General features: G+C 40.4%; 1 protein-coding gene across 1 annotated transcript in view; it reads left to right on the top strand.

Moving 5' to 3' along the window:
* LOC139289896 (exostosin-1a-like) overlaps window positions 1-11,167 on the top strand; it is a 34,426-nt gene extending 23,259 nt beyond the window's left edge. The window contains exons 3-11 of the mRNA XM_070911556.1: window positions 2,137-2,244; window positions 2,796-2,915; window positions 4,730-4,862; window positions 5,527-5,645; window positions 8,035-8,130; window positions 9,436-9,525; window positions 9,647-9,807; window positions 9,933-10,104; window positions 10,982-11,167. Coding sequence (XP_070767657.1) covers window positions 2,137-2,244; window positions 2,796-2,915; window positions 4,730-4,862; window positions 5,527-5,645; window positions 8,035-8,130; window positions 9,436-9,525; window positions 9,647-9,807; window positions 9,933-10,104; window positions 10,982-11,167 — 1,185 coding nt within the window. The remainder of the gene's footprint in view (window positions 1-2,136; window positions 2,245-2,795; window positions 2,916-4,729; window positions 4,863-5,526; window positions 5,646-8,034; window positions 8,131-9,435; window positions 9,526-9,646; window positions 9,808-9,932; window positions 10,105-10,981) is intronic.
* Window positions 11,168-17,111: the final 5,944 nt, after the last annotated feature.

Below are 17,111 nucleotides of genomic sequence, written 5' to 3'. Positions count from 1 at the left end.
CATAGTTGCATAGTTAAAGAATGGCTTTATTTTAATGAACAGTTTCACTTCAGGCAGTTATGCTAAAATATAACCTGCTTGTTGAATTACCATTGGCCCGGATGGAAGTACGAGGCAAGCCCCATTTTAGGGGCACAAGACAGCCCTCTTTCTTGAATCCCGTAAGCAAGATTTGACCAAATATCCTTTGAATATTGCGGGATTTGAATAAATGGATGAATATATGGACTAATTTCTTTTTTATTTACATGTATCCTAAATATGCTATAGACCATTAGACAGGTAAATATTTGGTGAAGAGAGCAGGTATCTGAGCATAAATCACCCGTGTGTTGAATGTGACATCCTATCATCAAAGTTGCAGGACACTTGGGGACAGATTTAAACAGTGTTCAGGCTCTGATCCTTAACATCAGTGACAAGGCCATGTAAATGCCTTTTGACTTCACTCACTCTGTGTACCAGTATGAGAATATGCCCACATGTAAAGTATTATTTTATTTATACGAATACTTGCGGTAGAATAATTTGGAGTTGCCTTGAGATATTAAGCTGTTTTTCTCCTCCACTGACTTACAGTATAATGAGTGCAACAGTGGGGGAAAAAAAGTAGTTTGCCGTCAAAATAATCAAAAGTAAACAAAGTCCTGGGAATAAACAGCAAGGAAATGGTTAAGAAGATTTTTGAGCAAGTAGAGTAAGAATGATGACTTTTAGTTCACAATAGAAGGTGGGCAGTGACTCTTTATTGACTGGAATGGGAAGATAATTGCACCACTGGGGAGCCAGCAGTGAGGCGAGGTGAGACGGTGGACTGATGACCAGGTCAACACAGGAAAAGCAGGGCAGCTGCAGTTGAGGTAGCGTCCATAGGTTGGCTGGAGTGCAGGGCTGGACCAGGGCCTGGAGGCATTAGTGTGTCTTTCCACCCATAGCCTTATGCGGGAGCACAGCAGTTGAAGAGGGCAGGCAGACACTGGAGAATCTGGGGAAGGCAGGGCTAGTGTGCTGTATCAGTTACATTGGCTCAAGTGAGTATTCTAACAGGCCAGATAGGAAGCAGTGCAGTAGTCAAGAGTGGAGATGTTCACATGATTGAACTAGAGCTGTGTGGGTGAGGAGGGGTTTTACAGATTTGGCAGATGATGTAGAGCGCAAACCTGCAGGATCACGTTGTACAATGCAGGTGCCGTGACAAGCAGTAGGCTAGAGTCACATTGAGATTCTCGGATACACATGTTTGTTTGCAAAATGTAGGGAGTTCATAGCATTGAGTTTTATTAATGAAGGTTTGGTGTGTGTGTGTGTGTGTGTGTGTGTGTGTGTGTGTGTGTGTGTGTGTGTGTAATGCGATGAGTTGGGAGAGGATTTAGCTACAGGAGTCTCTAGTTGATTGCTCTGTGAGGGCAGATAGGTAGGGAAAGCCATGGCAGCGTTTCAGCAGATTGCTGCCTTTGCTAATGACACCGAGGAGATTAGATGAGCACTGCAGCACTCTGATGCAGGAGCGTGTGTGCATGTGTAGTGGCCGAGGCCAATCAGTGAATGGTACCCCGCTTAACAGATTACAGGGACGGTCACTGCAGGCAGGACGCTGCGTGTACTATCTAACTCATATAAACACACATACATACTTAAACTGGCAGCACAAACATGCACACGCGTTTGCACACAGATTCACAAGGATGTTCATATACTCACAAACATGGATGCACACTTCAGTGCAATTTCATTAATCTCAGACACAGGGGTTTAATGTTCAAGTATGTTTTGAAGTGTATCTTCCTTTCCACTGAACATAATGATCATTTTTATGAAGCCGCACTGCCTAGTCACTTTGAGAGTTAGTCATCAAGGTACTGCAGTAGTTCTGTAATGTTAATGTTAATGGAAATGTGTTGGAAGATGAGTTGCCCCTATTGGTTAAATTGCCTGATTTGATTGCTTGGGAAATGGACCTTGTACGGTGATGGCATTGGTTGTCAGAGCATAAGCCATTTAGCAATATTTTTCAGTTTTCTCTTCTCTCCTGTCTGTCTCTATTTTATTGCCTGTAGATATACAAACTTACAACATTCATCTCATTAACCAACAGTGTATTTTGTGTGTGTGTGATGTTGTGCGTTACTCTTTCAGGCAGCTTGTGTGCCAGTGATGCTGAGTAATGGCTGGGAGCTTCCCTTCTCAGAGATCATCGACTGGAATACGGCAGCTGTGATTGGGGATGAAAGGCTGCTATTACAGGTAGGTCTAAAGTTGTAGTTAATCAAGAGTTTTGTCAATACTGCTATGAGGAAGAAAAGCTGCACACTGCTGTTACATTGCCAGTTCCTTCGTTTTTATTATTATTGTGGCATATTTTTGACCTCATAAGGTTTTCATCAGGCCTGATCTTTTATAGGGTTGGTAACACAGCAGCAGTGTGCAGGTGTTCTTTGCTTCTTATTCCAGTCTGCATGTTTTGTCACATAGCATGTGCAGAGTAATTATTGATGTGTGTTTGCCTCTTGGAATCAAGATTGCTACATATTTAAGGACATCTTTGGCTTTTCTTCCTAGTTATGTCCTGATTTGTGAATTTGGACCACTGTCTTCTAAAGCTACTGAATATCTGCATCAGATTTGTTGTATATGATAGCCGAGACACACTCATATGATTTATTGAGGCAGATCTTGTAGTTGTTCTACAGTCAGTGTATGTTGTGAATTAAGTACCCTGTGTAGACTATGGGTTTCTGTTTTTGTTCGGTCTGGGCTAATTTAAGTATGCTAACATTTGTTCACTTGTGTCTCAGATCCCCTCAACAGTGCGCTCCATACACCAGGACAAGATCCTGTCCCTGAGACAGCAGACCCAGCTCCTATGGGAGGCTTACTTCAACTCTGTGGAGAAGATAGTTCTGACCACACTGGAGGTACACACACACACACACACACGCGTGCGCGCGTGCATTCATACATTCATGTTCATGTTACTGCTGCAGTTACAATATTTTTTACACTTGAAAACAACAATGCATGCTCGCAAACAAATGCACACAAGCATAAAAAAGAAATATGGCCTAAATCCATTCCTTCATGGTTTTTTCATTAATTTCATTAAAGTCACAGTCATTGACATTGTACTGACAAACCTACAAGTGCAGACTGTGTAGCTGCAGACATAATACCCACAATGAAATATATATATATATATAAATATATATTGTTAAACACTGCTGTCATGTTTTTGAGGCTGTTTCTTGCTGTGGCATGGCTATCAATCATGTCAGTAGTTTGTTCCTGTCAGAGTCCATTTATCTGCATTCTTCCTGGTGAGCAGCAGGCTATCATACTACTCCTAGAATTACAAACAAGCGAAGATGAGAGCAGGGAGGAATGAAAAAGGATACGGGAGCAAGGCAGAGAAACAGACAGGATTTATAAGGCTGGCTGTAAGTAAGGCAAGATATTTCACTGCAGGTGAATGCAAGTTATGCATTTGTTCATAATCACCAGCCACTTTGAGCAGTCGACCTCTAAGTTATGATAAAATACATGTATCAGCATTTTGTTTTGTATTTTGTTTGATGAATGTTTGAATCTTAATTTTTCAGTTTAATTTTCAGTTGTGTTCCTGTACATGTAAGCCTCATTGCTGACTGCAGTTTACACTATTAGTCACTGTCCTCAGATAGTGTTGCAGAGGCCCTGTCCCAAGAGGTAGCAAGTTAGGGCGCTAGAAAGCAGATCTGGGATTTTTGTGTCAGCAGGGTAAGATTACAGCCCCAAGAAGCTGATCTTCGATCTGTTTATGCTCTCAGTATCTAAACCCTGTTCCAACACATGCCATAGTACAAGACTGGTAAGAGGTCAGTTTCAAATTAAATCCATTAGTGAGCTCCCCAGCAAGGGGATTCTGGATACTTTATTGTAAACAAGGTAAAGTTTCACCTCAAGAATCTGTTTATCACCACAATAACCTACAAGTAAACAGGGTTTACTTTGCTCCTCAGCTACCCCATAGCTCCTGAGAATGCTTAATATTTTATTAAGGTATTCTGTCACTCTGCAAGAGTCTTCTTGGAGCTTGGGTGGAGTGGGACACAGTTGATGCTTTGGGCCTGTAAAGCCTGCTGATACATTGTGTGTGATATTGGGCTAAACCAACAAATAAACTTGTAAATTCAGGTTAGGATTACAGAACAGCTCAATTGATGTTACTGTTTAATTATATTCTGTCTTGTGATATAAATGTATTTAAATGGAGAGGTGGATGTAAACAGTTATACACTGCAACCAAAAATAAGCTTTCCAGAAGAAAACAGTGAAAAGAGAATTGAATAATAGGATATAATATGAGAAGACATGACAGCATAATGAAAACCACTCATTTGTAGGCTGCAAGTTTTTTGTTTATTTGAAGTGACTCGCTGTTTCAGTTGTTAATTAGGGAAGTGCCAGAGGATGTGTGTCTGTACTCAGGATATAAGACTGGAATAATTATTGCTTAATTTGAAGTATGTGAACACGGAAGATCTTGGCTCAAAACTAATTTTTTACTGACATTTTACTGACAATTCACAGTGGCTGTACTAATACTGTATCTTGGCCTTGTGATCTTTTTTCTCTGAGTCACACAGGAACAAGGAGTATTGTGGACATTTGATTGATATTTGCCAATTGCAATCAATTGGCCACTTTACAGAAAGCATTCATTTGGATCTCCTCTTCTCCCCTATTTATGCAGATCATCCAGGACCGGGTACTGCAGCACACTTCAAGGAGTAACCTCATGTGGAACAGTCTGCCTGGAGGCCTTTTCACCCTGCCTCAGTACTCCACATACCTGGGAGACTTCCCCTTCTACTACGCTAAGCTGGGTCAGTAGATCATTCATGCACATGCTGCTGTATCCTAAGAACCACATAAATGGCACACCCTAAGGTTTCATAGATTTATTTCCATTTATGACACAACACAGGAACATCTGGTATGTGGCAGCTGTTGAATGCTCGTAAACTAACATGTGAATTAGTGACATTGCCACAAGCTATGCAGTATATCTTGATTAATTCATGATTTGTCCGAGAAGCTCACCAATTAGACCTGCCATGTTGTATTTGTGCTTGGTTAATTGGCAATATATGCAGCTTGTTGCTGACATTGGGATTTGGTTAACTGGCACCTTTTCCTTTACAAGCCTAATTAGACCTTTTCAGTTACACAGTATGCCAAGTAAACAGCTTGAATTAAACAAACACAATATAAGAGATGCTCAAAGCTGTCAAAGAGGTGTTACTTATAGCTTTATGCATTTTAGAAATTGATAGTAACGAGGTATGACAGTAATGCCCAAACAACTATGCTGATACTACTTGCTTATAAACTACTTCCAGAACATTTAACTGTAGGGTTAGAGTACATGCAGTTCCATGTTCAAGTGATAGTACTACATACCTACTGTGAACGTGATTCAGGAGATCAGACAGATTTGCCTCAGAATTGCCTATTTTCTTATCTTTGATGTGTCCCGGCTGTTTTCAGGTGTTAAGCCATACTCCAAGTTTACAGCAATCATTCATGTGGTGACTCCACTGGTGTCCCAGTCCCAGCCAGTCATGAAGCTGCTCTTGGCTGTGGCCAAATCCCAGTACTGTGCTCAGGTAATTCAAACTCCAACACACTGCAGTATTCGCCTCACACAGCTGTGATCAGATTGACCTGATCCTCAGTGGTTACTGCTTGATTCTGAAGTGATGTGAGTTCCAACTATAATAATGTGGAGCTAATTTATCCAACTTCAGTATTTTATTCATGCTGGAGATGAAGGAAATGCTATACTACTAATTCACACTGAAATATAAGTATATACAGTGCATCCGGAAAGTATTCACGGCGCTTCACTTTTTCCACATTTTGTTATGTTACACCCTTATTCCAAAATGGATTAAATTAATTTTTTTCCTCAAAATTCTACACACAACACCCCATAATGACAATGTGAAAAAAGTTTTTTTGAATTTTTTGCAAATTTATTAAAAATAAAAAACTAAGAAATCACATGTACATAAGTATTCACAGCCTTTGCCATGAAGCTCAAAATTGAGCTCAGGTGCATCCTGTTTCCACTGATCATCCTTGAGATGTTTCTGCAGCTTAATTGGAGTCCACCTGTGGTAAATTCAGTTGATTGGACATGATTTGGAAAGGCACACACCTGTCTATATAAGGTCCCACAGTTGACAGTGCATGTCAGAGCACAAACCAAGCATGAAGTCAAAGGAATTGTCTGTAGACCTCCGAGACAGGATTGTCTCGAGGCACAAATCTGGGGAAGGTTACAGAAAAATTTCTGCTGCTTTGAAGGTCCCAATGAGCACAGTGGCCTCCATCATCCGTAAGTGGAAGAAGTTCGGAACCACCAGGACTCTTCCTAGAGCTGGCCGGCCATCTAAACTGAGTAATCGGGGGAGAAGGGCCTTAGTCAGGGAGGTGACCAAGAACCCGATGGTCACTCTGTCAGAGCTCCAGAGTTCCTCTGTGGAGAGAGGAGAACCTTCCAGAAGGACAACCATCTCTGCAGCAATCCACCAATCAGGCCTGTATGGTAGAGTGGCCAGACGGAAGCCACTCCTTAGTAAAAGGCACATAGCAGCCCGCCTGGAGTTTGCCAAAAGGCACCTGAAGGACTCTCAGACCATGAGAAACAAAATTCTCTGGTCTGATGAGACAAAGATTGAACTCTTTGGTGTGAATGCCAGGCGTCACGTTTGGAGGAAACCAGGCACCGCTCATCACCAGGCCAATACCATCCCTACAGTGAAGCATGGTGGTGGCAGCATCATGCTGTGGGGATGTTTTTCAGCGGCAGGAACTGGGAGACTAGTCAGGATAGAGGGAAAGATGAATGCAGCAAAGTACAGAGACATCCTGGATGAAAACCTGCTCCAGAGCGCTCTTGACCTCAGACTGGGGCGACGGTTTATCTTTCAGCAGGACAACGACCCTAAGCACACAGCCAAGATATCAAAGGAGTGGCTTCAGGACAACTCTGTGAATGTCCTTGAGTGGCCCAGCCAGAGCCCAGACTTGAATCCGATTGAACATCTCTGGAGAGATCTGAAAATGGCTGTGCACCGACGCTTCCCATCCAACCTGATGGAGCTTGAGAGGTGCTGCAAAGAGGAATGGGTGAAACTGCCCAAAGATAGGTGTGCCAAGCTTGTGGCATCATATTCAAAAAGACTTGAGGCTGTAATTGCTGCCAAAGGTGCATCAACAAAGTATTGAGCAAAGGCTGTGAATACTTATGTACATGTGATTTCTCAGGTTTTTTATTTTTAATAAATTTGCAAAAATCTCAAAAAAACTTTTTTCACGTTGTCATTATGGGGTGTTGTGTGTAGAATTTTGAGGAAAAAAATGAATTTAATCCATTTTGGTATAAGGCTGCAACATAACAAAATGTGGAAAAAGTGAAGCGCTGTGAATACTTTCCGGATGCACTGTAGGTATAATAGTAGTATACTCCAATATAGCATTTAATGTGCAGCTGTTGAGCAGTCAAACATCAGAATGCACATAATACCTGTAATTTCTCAGTGACCTATTAGGTTTCTGATATGTTGTGGAGCATGTGTACAGTAAATCCTGTCTTTTTTCAGTGGCGATTACTGCATATTACTCTGGATTATTATTATATATATTATTATATATATTATTCTGGACTTGCAAGTTCACCAAAAATGTGAATTCAGTTTTCCTGGATTTAAAACTGTATGGCTAGTATGAAGGTGTCAGCACATTTAGTTATAACATTTACAGTAATACAGTGTGTTGTTGTCACATCATGTAGGTGGTGTGACAGTTCTAAAAATAGATCTGCAGTTTGCATGAGGAAGTTGTTGCCTTCCACATAAATAGGGTATAAATAAAAATAGGGCTTTGAATTGAAACAAGGCCATATTGATGTGCGTACATAGGTATGCAAATGAATGTATTGCATGTGTTCAGAATGATGACTAAGCTTTACCTGTTTTCCCTTTTGTGCAGGTGATAGTTCTGTGGAACTGTGACAAGCCTCTTCCTGCCAAGCACCGCTGGCCTGCCACCTCAGTCCCTGTCATTGTTATAGAAGGTGAAAGCAAGGTAAAAAACCTCAGCCTTATACTTCTCTCATTAGGCAATGTTGTGGCCATTTCACATTCAGTGCTGGAAGCCTTCAGTTGAATTCAACTCGATGTAAAATGTAAAACCCCAAAGTTTCTTACCAAGTGGTCAAAGTACATGGTGTATTGTGCTGCTTCTAGCTCATCTCTAAGTGGTTTGAACAACAGCTACTTTTCTTTTCTTTCCAAATTGACAATACGAACTATTGAGTTTTGAATTACTCTTCAAATCATGGGATCAGTGCAAAAAGAACAGGCATCAAATGCTGTCATGCGCAAGCCTCAGGTCCATTTGAACATAAAGGAGCTTTTTTAATTTACTATTCACAGCATTTAGTATGTCTTGGCTTAAATTGTGTAATAATGTGATTAAAAACCTGCTCTCTCATTGTTTCTTCATTTAAACCAACAGTCTCCCTGCCTTAATATGGATGACTCAGTGTAATGATGGCATTACATTGTCACAGAACGTGCCCATCAGCCAAACCTAATGTATATTTACTAACACAGTAAAGGAGCATTTGTCAATGAGGTCTCAAACATATTATGGGTACACAAAATAGGTGTGAGGACCAAGGACAAAAAGGACTTGAATTTTAAGCACAGTTACAAAAGCTGTGACAAAGGTGCTATAAAAGAAGTCAATCAGCACTCTGATACTGCACATGAGTTTTCAAAGCAACATGAGACTGCTAGTTTTTGAAAAGCTGCATAATTATTTAATATGTCAGGGATGTGACTGGCATGCAGCATATAGGGGCTTGGCAGGGATTGCGGTCCTGACTTGGTTACCTTGAAGTGTCCTCTTTCATCTAGTGTTTGTTATTTAGCCCTGTAGGTTGAATAGTGATGTGGCTACACTATATAACTGGCATTTAGATCATTGTGCACATATTTCTAAAATTGGAAACCACTTTATAAGCTCTTGTGATACGGAGTTATTTGCATAGAAACATGCCAAAAAGCGGAGGCTGCAGGGCTCATCAGGGAGCGAAACACACTCCACTGCTTGTAGATTTCTATCTGCATCAGTGAAATGCTGTATTTCTGCTGTTATTGGTGTTATGTCAGTTTGAATATTTGGCTGACTCTGCTGTTAGCTCAGCAAGATGAAACAACTCTGTAGCACAAACAGACATGAAGAGTAGCGCTGCTTGTCAGGCAGATGTACGTCTCATATGGGCCCTGTTTAACCACCGATTGTTGCTGTTGATCTGCATTGTGTAACTATTTACTCCCTTTTAGCAACCCGTCACATTTTCTTTGTGTGTGCAAATCATTGCAGGTGATAAGCAGTCGCTTTCTGCCCTACGACACCATCCCCACTGATGCTGTACTCAGTCTGGATGAGGACACCGTGCTCTCCACCACAGAGGTCAGACTACCAGGAAACTACAGCAAACATTACTTTCTTAGAATTATTTGTTCCTGGATCCTTGGTCTCATGTCTTCCCTCCCCTTTTCTGTCTCTTTGTTTCTCTCTGTTCTCGGCCCAGGTGGACTTTGCCTTCACCGTGTGGCAGAGTTTCCCAGACCGCATTGTTGGTTACCCAGCCCGCAGCCACTTCTGGGACAGCAACAAGGAGCGGTGGGGCTACACTTCCAAGTGGACCAACGACTACTCCATGGTGCTGACTGGGGCTGCCATCTATCACAAGTACTGACACGCTACTGATTTTTACTCCTCTGCCACTTTATTGCATTTCACTCCTCACCATTGAAATTCAGTTTGCATTTAGGTCAGTACTAACACAATTCACACTCTCTCATGTTCTCTCTTAGATACTACCACTACTTGTACACCACCTACCTTCCAGCCAGTCTGAAGACCATGGTTGACCAGATGTCAAACTGCGAGGACATTCTCATGAATTTTCTGGTGTCCTCAGTCTCTAAACTACCACCCATCAAGGTCACCCAGAAGAAACAATACAAGGAGACCATGATGGGACAGGTAAGGCAGCATCTTTATCCCGTAAAAGTAGTATTTTATTTTATGCCTGAAGGTAGAACAGGATTTGTGTTGATTTGTAAGGAGAAGCAATACATTACCTGTTACTCATCTCTTTCATGGCTCTCAGAGGGCAATCACTGGTTGCTCTAGTTTTTAGTGTTCATCTGTGTGATCATCATGATCGCAAAGACGTTGATATTTAAAGTTGTCGTAGTCCCCATACACAATAAAAACCAAAGCAGTAGGAATGTCTCTGCTTGTAGAAGCTACATTCTGATTGCCATTCTTTGATTGATAGTGGAGAAATTACTGCAAGTATGCTGTTGAGTCGATGTGTGGAGTGAAAGTGGCAATTTAACATCTAGACTCACATTGTGGAAGTGTGAGGAAGCTATTCAAAAACATGAAGGAAATTCTTTACACTTGATGTAACACATTTTTTTGTAATGTCCAGTGACGTGTTTTTTCTCTTTTCACAAATTCTGAAAGCTGCTCTTAAACGCACCAACACCTGCCTTTGAACTGCACAAGCCCACATAATCATTTATTTTTCACAATGACGCTCAGTGTTGAACAGACAGAGACCCATGTCTTTCCTGATTATTGTGAGGCTGATGGCATTTAGACACATTGTACCACTTAAACCCTAACAGTGTTAGCTGTTGGAACAGAACATCGGTCATTTGTAAATTTGAATTAAAAATTAGTTTTCTTGCAATATGGCCTTCAATAAAAAAAAACTCATGAATAATTACAATAGGCTCTGAAAGGTCAGAGTAATTTATGATGCATTATTCATTGTGTCGGTCTCTCTTCCTTGCACTGCATGTACCCCCCCCCCCCCCCTCTCTCTCTTATCACCACCTCCCACCTCCAGAGTTCCCGGGCGTCTCGCTGGGCTGACCCAGACCATTTCGCCCAGCGTCAGACCTGCATGAACAAGTTTGCCAGCTGGTTTGGCACCATGCCCCTGGTCCATTCTCAGATGAGGCTGGACCCAGTCCTGTTTAAAGACCAGGTGTCCATACTGCGAAAGAAGTACAGGGACATCGAGAGGCTATAACCCTCCAGAGCCCCCCCGCTCTCTGGACACAGCAAAGACAGAGCGAGGGGGCGGACACGTAGAGAAACGCAGAGCCTTTCCGTGATTGTATGGCTGGATCAGCGGAGAAGCAAATGGGACTGGGTGCAGGGGGAGAGGAGGAAAAGAAACTAGAACAGATGTGGAGGACGGCACATTCACTGGTCTCCTCCATTTCTCCTTTCTGCCCTCTCTCCTATGTTTATTGGAGGATAGCTGAGCACACAGGTCCCACTATATAAACTATGACTACCACCAACTGAAGGACACCTGAGGACTTAAAAACTGCTCAACTTTGAACTGAAGTGGTCAAAGTCATGGAGTTGGAAATCATAGCTTGCTGCTTCAGTGGCAAACCACTCCCAACTCCAGCCCGCTGAAAAAGACTGTTTGTTCTGCTCTGTACACTCTGCACAGGTTACTGAACATTTTTGCTGACAAAATATTATTGATAATTATGAGTATGAAGAGGATAACACTATTTTGGATTGTGTTTAGCTATTTTTTTTATACAGTGAATGAATGGCCAGCACTACTCTCTCTGTATCGTCTTAATTAAAACCAATAGCAGGGTGGGTGAAGAGAGGGATGACCACAGAATTGAGTTATGATCGTTAATCTGATATTCACAGTGCCTCAAGTTTATCTAACGGCGTTGGGATCTGGGAGTCTGAGAAAAAGACATGGTGCAAAGAGAGCACCTTGATCTTGCTGCTTTGTGTTGTTTTATTTTTTGTTTTTGTTTTTTTCATGATTTGGGATTTTCTTTATAATTGATGGAATAATGGACCTTGTAGTATATTCTTCAGGTCACGTTTCAATTTTATTCCTTGTGGAAGTATAATGAAAATGAATTTTTATTCAGTTGACCAACTAAATTGTGATTATGTGCCATTCTGAACATTTCTTCCAGGTAAAACTACAACAGTCTTACACAACTAGCTAGATTTCACTGAATTTGCTAAGCGGGAATAGATATCCACAAAAACTGAATAGAAATGCAGACAAACAAATTAAATGGAATTCTCTTCTTCATGTCTCTTTTTAAATATGACAAGCTAGAAGTGGTACTTAAACATGTGCTGGCCTGAAGAACAATAGAGGATCGTAAGAGTTGCCTTGGTTAAGGGAGGCTGAGCTTGCCAATTTAGCCAACCAAATGGTCTGTTTTAAACACAAACCACTGTGAAAACTGGGGAATGCATCTTTTTGGGCCTGGTTAGCAAGGGATATTTATATACAGTTATTGTCTCCATGCCATAGACCCAATTTCATTTTGTCCAGTGATAAGTTTGGCAGAAGCCCAGGCTGGGCTAACACTGCTTTCATCTCGGAGCATCAAAGAATGCTTGATGCTGTCAGAGTTGACACCATACTAAATAGACTACTGTATTTTTCCCACTGTTGTGAACAAATATGACCTGATTGATAAGAATTCTCACCCAGAATGTGTGATACTGTTAAACTTTATAAGGAAGAAATTAGCACATTTGGGGAGATATGCTCTATAAAGTAATTATTTTCATTTGTGGTATTTCTTCAACATAAATACATGCAATTAGAAGCCTTTCCATTTACGGTATATTTGCAGAATTCCAATTTGTATCTCCGATAATCACTGATTTAAACAGCCATTCATCTCTGAGAGATTCAAGTTGGCAACATGCTGTTGTTCTTGGGCCATGTTCAAGAGGCAAAATGTAAAAGCAGGATGTTCAAGTATGTTCCGTAATTCAGTATGTCTCATAAATGACATCTTGATCAGTTTCTATATGTTAGTCTTCTCAATCTGAGACACATATCTCATTTACTGCAAATCTATACATTGAATGCCAAGTGTCAGTGGAACATGAAATTGGGTTTTTTTGCAGATGGATCAATTGGCTAATTGACTTGAATCATTTCTAAATGTTTGCTTCCATTAACAGTTGCGCTTCGTTTTATTTCTGCCTTGATATGTCATGTTAGGTTATCTGAAAAGGTTAACGTAATTTGATGAATCTAGAATGTCTGTAAATCACTGCATTATCAACTCAAAGTTAATCTGTCCATGAAGTGTCCCTGTAAAGCAACATTTCTATAGAAATCTAACCACACCTGCCCTGACAATGATAAATGATCATTTTGGTAAGCTTCACTGTTCTGTACCCTTCACCCTAATATGTGCCAATAGATCAAATATGATTTTGTTTTTACGTTTTTTTTTTTTCATCTGATATGAGGACTGCCATGCATTCCCATATGTACTTGGTTCATTAATAGTACTTCCTGTCTATATAAGAAAGTAAAGCTTGTGAGAATGAGAGGGGGGAAGGAAGGCTAGAGTGTCCATGAGAGAGCAGAGAAGGGTGCTGCTGCATTGTATTTTTCACTTCTGAGAATGTGCTATCAGCTTGACAGCAAATAAACAATCCTAGTATTACTAAACTCAGTGCTATAAAGACAACTGAATATGGTCGTGAACAGAATCACAATTCAGAACTGAACTTGGTGCAATATTTAAGATTACATTGTCTCTATCTTTGTCTTTTCTTCCTTCCTTATGTTGTTGTTTCAGAGGGCAGGGGGTTATATATTGATGTGCCTTCAGAAGAAATACACTTATTAGTTTTTTTCCCATCTGCCTTGTGCAAGAAAGAGGTCCCTGTTTTCATTTCATAGTGGGTTCTTTTTTGTTTTCTTTATCAATATCCAGTAACACATAATGGCTCCCTAAATGATATTGTTTAACACTGGAATGCTACTAAGACTTATCACCACACACCTGATACCGACATTCCTGCCTTTTCTGTTGTAGGAACGTTTTTCTTTTACACGTACTGCCTTGTATTACTGTACTTGCGACATCCCAATAGAGGGCCCCTCTTTCTGGTTGTCACAAGTATAGTAATACATGTAACACACACACATAATTCTCACATACACAGTATTTATCAGACAGGATTGTGTCTCGGCTGAATCTCTGCCTGCTTCCTTCACTTTCTTCCGTAACCGCAGACCTAATTTTATAGAGATTAAAATGGAAAGATAGAGGAAAAATCACAATTTTGTAAAAGAATTTTATAAAAACAAAACAAAAAAAATCAATAAATGAAATGTTTGATATAAATTGACTGTCTTTGTGTGTTTGTTGTCTCACCATTGATATTTATTTCATACTGTCATCCTTTCCAAATGTTTAGGTTTGTCTCCTTGTTTTTTTTACACAAATATTGAATCAAACTTAAAATATTACAATTACATACAGAATGCTGTAAAAGACATACCTGTATACACATACAGTACTTTTTACCCATCTCATTTTGTCATCCCTCTCTGACCTGCTGGCAACCCACTTTCTGGCTTCCCAAACATATTTTGCGTGTTGGGTTTATGCACTGCGCCCACTGAGGGAGAGCCAAACTAAATAATACCTTTAGCTTCCTCCTTGTGCGTGTGTGAACCTCATCCCATGCCAAGAAACTGCTGTGTTTACATAAATCTGTGTCAGGATGATTGGTTTAGACACGCTGCATAAATAACAGCATCTATCCAGGATGATCCCATGGTGTATGAGAGCTGCCAACTCAGCTGGAGCAACAGCTACAGGAGAGATTGCAAACCCCAAAACACACACACACACACACACACACATGGACACCAAACTGGGCAAAACTCTTAAAGCAAAAAGATGTGCAATGTGTGAAAGCTGGACCAGTGCCTACCACGGGCTAAATTATCGAGTGACACGCCAAAAGGAAAAGCATTTGGACAATTACACCAAGACCACATCCACTCTGCAGGGCCTGTGGACCAAAACAGGAAGAGATCCAGATGTGTAATGCTTTGTTGCACGGAGTTAGTGGAAATAAGGGATTTTCCATAAATCAAGGAGTGAAACTTCCCTGCACTGGGGGCCTATCCAATGTCATAAGTCTGCTTGTATGATTTAATGGTATGCTAATCAGTTCATCTTACTGATGAGATGTGCATCTGCAGTGGAGATGGATCTCAGCACGCATGCAGTCAGTCCCTACTGTTGGATTAAATACTGTGACTCCAGGCCAAGTTTGACAAATGTCCTTCCCTTTCTATCAGCTTTACACCAGATATTACTGCAGCACGTTTCACTCGGCAATATGAAATAAACGTTTCAGTTTCAAATCAGTCTCACTGATTTCTATGGGTTTGTAGTCTTGCTGCCTTGATATGTGGAAAATTATGTCAATATGGTGGCATCGCTCTGTTGGAGTTAACTTTATTTTGAACACTGCAACAAAGAACACACCACATGATGGATTATTTTGTCACCACATGTCCCCCCGTTGTGTTTTGGAATGAAGTTTGAAGCATCGCTGCATATATTTAAGAGGGAAAACTTCTTTTTAACAACAAGAAAACCATCACTAATTATATCTGATAATATATACCAATAAATAGATAAGAAAGAACTATGCATAAAAGATAAAAATAACTGATTTGAACAGAATTTGCAAACTGCAACAACTGAATGTCATTCAGCGCCTCATAGAAAAGTAGTTTTGTTACAGAAGAGTAGAGGGGGCTCCCTGTGGCGACATAATTGAATACATTAAGATTAGGCACATTATGACACTATTTGCCAGAAACAATTCATTTCACAGGATTAAAGGAATCTAATTCTTCAATCAGTATTGGCCTCGATAAAAATCTGTCGCTGCTTTTAGCCCACATCTCCTCTGAAGGGGTTTGTGTGTGCATGTAAGGTAAGAATGTTTCAGTAAAATCCAAAGCACAAGATGTTTTGTTTCATACAGCTGTGCCGATAATAATAGCCTATAGTTCTGTTTCGGTATGTAGAGATAAACAGATGTTCAGGCTTTGTGACTCACACCTTGTACGTCAGCAAAGCAGCTCATCTAAAGCAGGAAAGCATCAGCATAGAAGTGGTTGGTGTCTCTGAGGCTGCTTAGATGTATCTGTCATATGATAACAGGAGACAGCAATCAGCTATTTGGATAAAATTATCTTGTTTAACAGATGGCAGCTCAAAACTGTGTCACCATCCAGACATGGCTGCACAGCATTGCTAAAATGTGTCATATACCCATTTCTGTGCATGCTGCACAAGACATTATATATCTATACAAAAATAGCTTGATTCAATGTGATCATGAATCAGTGATGCAACACAGTGAAAATCTCCATCCAATTTTAAATTGAACACCATTTTAAATTCCTTATTGTCTTGCTTACATCTGTTAGCTTTCAATTGTGAAATCATGTTTAATAATTTGGCCTAGATCAATAATTTGTTCATCTCACAATGACGCCTCTGTGCAATTATGAAATGTGGATGAGAACGATCTGATTGGTTTTGGAGCATATTTGCACACATTTAAATACATTTAGGGAATTACTTACACTTAAATGTAATAAATACTCACTGCCTGTGTTATTATCATGTGATTGTGATGTATTATCACGCAGCTCAACTGCCTTGTGACTTTACCATGTTTTCCATGTATATTGCCACTGCAGATATCCAGCTATACATGAATGAATTGATTTGATAAATCAATTCTCAAACCACGCTGAGAACTAAATTTACCATTAATCTAATGATGTGTGATGACTCTGCTATCTACCAGCCATCCCAATACAGCGACACGAAGCCCTGCTGCTAGTAAATCATAAACATGCTCAACTGGCAGCAGTTCTACTGCAACAGATGCTGTAGCCTATGAGACAAATCGGCTTTACTGAATACCAATTTTGTAATTTGATTGTAGATGAGTCAGTCTCTCTGTCAGGCATGTTTCCTCTCATCTCTGTATCGAATATAATGTTTGTTTTTTATAGTCTACATGGATGTCCAGTTCCTTATGGAGTATTTTGTTCAGATGACTGAATGTGTTTGTTAGGCTGTGGTAATGTCAGTGTTTCATCCTCATGTAAATATTGTGTA

This window comes from Enoplosus armatus, chromosome 9 (genome assembly GCF_043641665.1).
Source record: "Enoplosus armatus isolate fEnoArm2 chromosome 9, fEnoArm2.hap1, whole genome shotgun sequence".
NCBI classification, from domain to species: domain Eukaryota; kingdom Metazoa; phylum Chordata; class Actinopteri; order Centrarchiformes; family Enoplosidae; genus Enoplosus; species Enoplosus armatus.
This window is presented reverse-complemented; position numbering and strand designations above follow the sequence as displayed.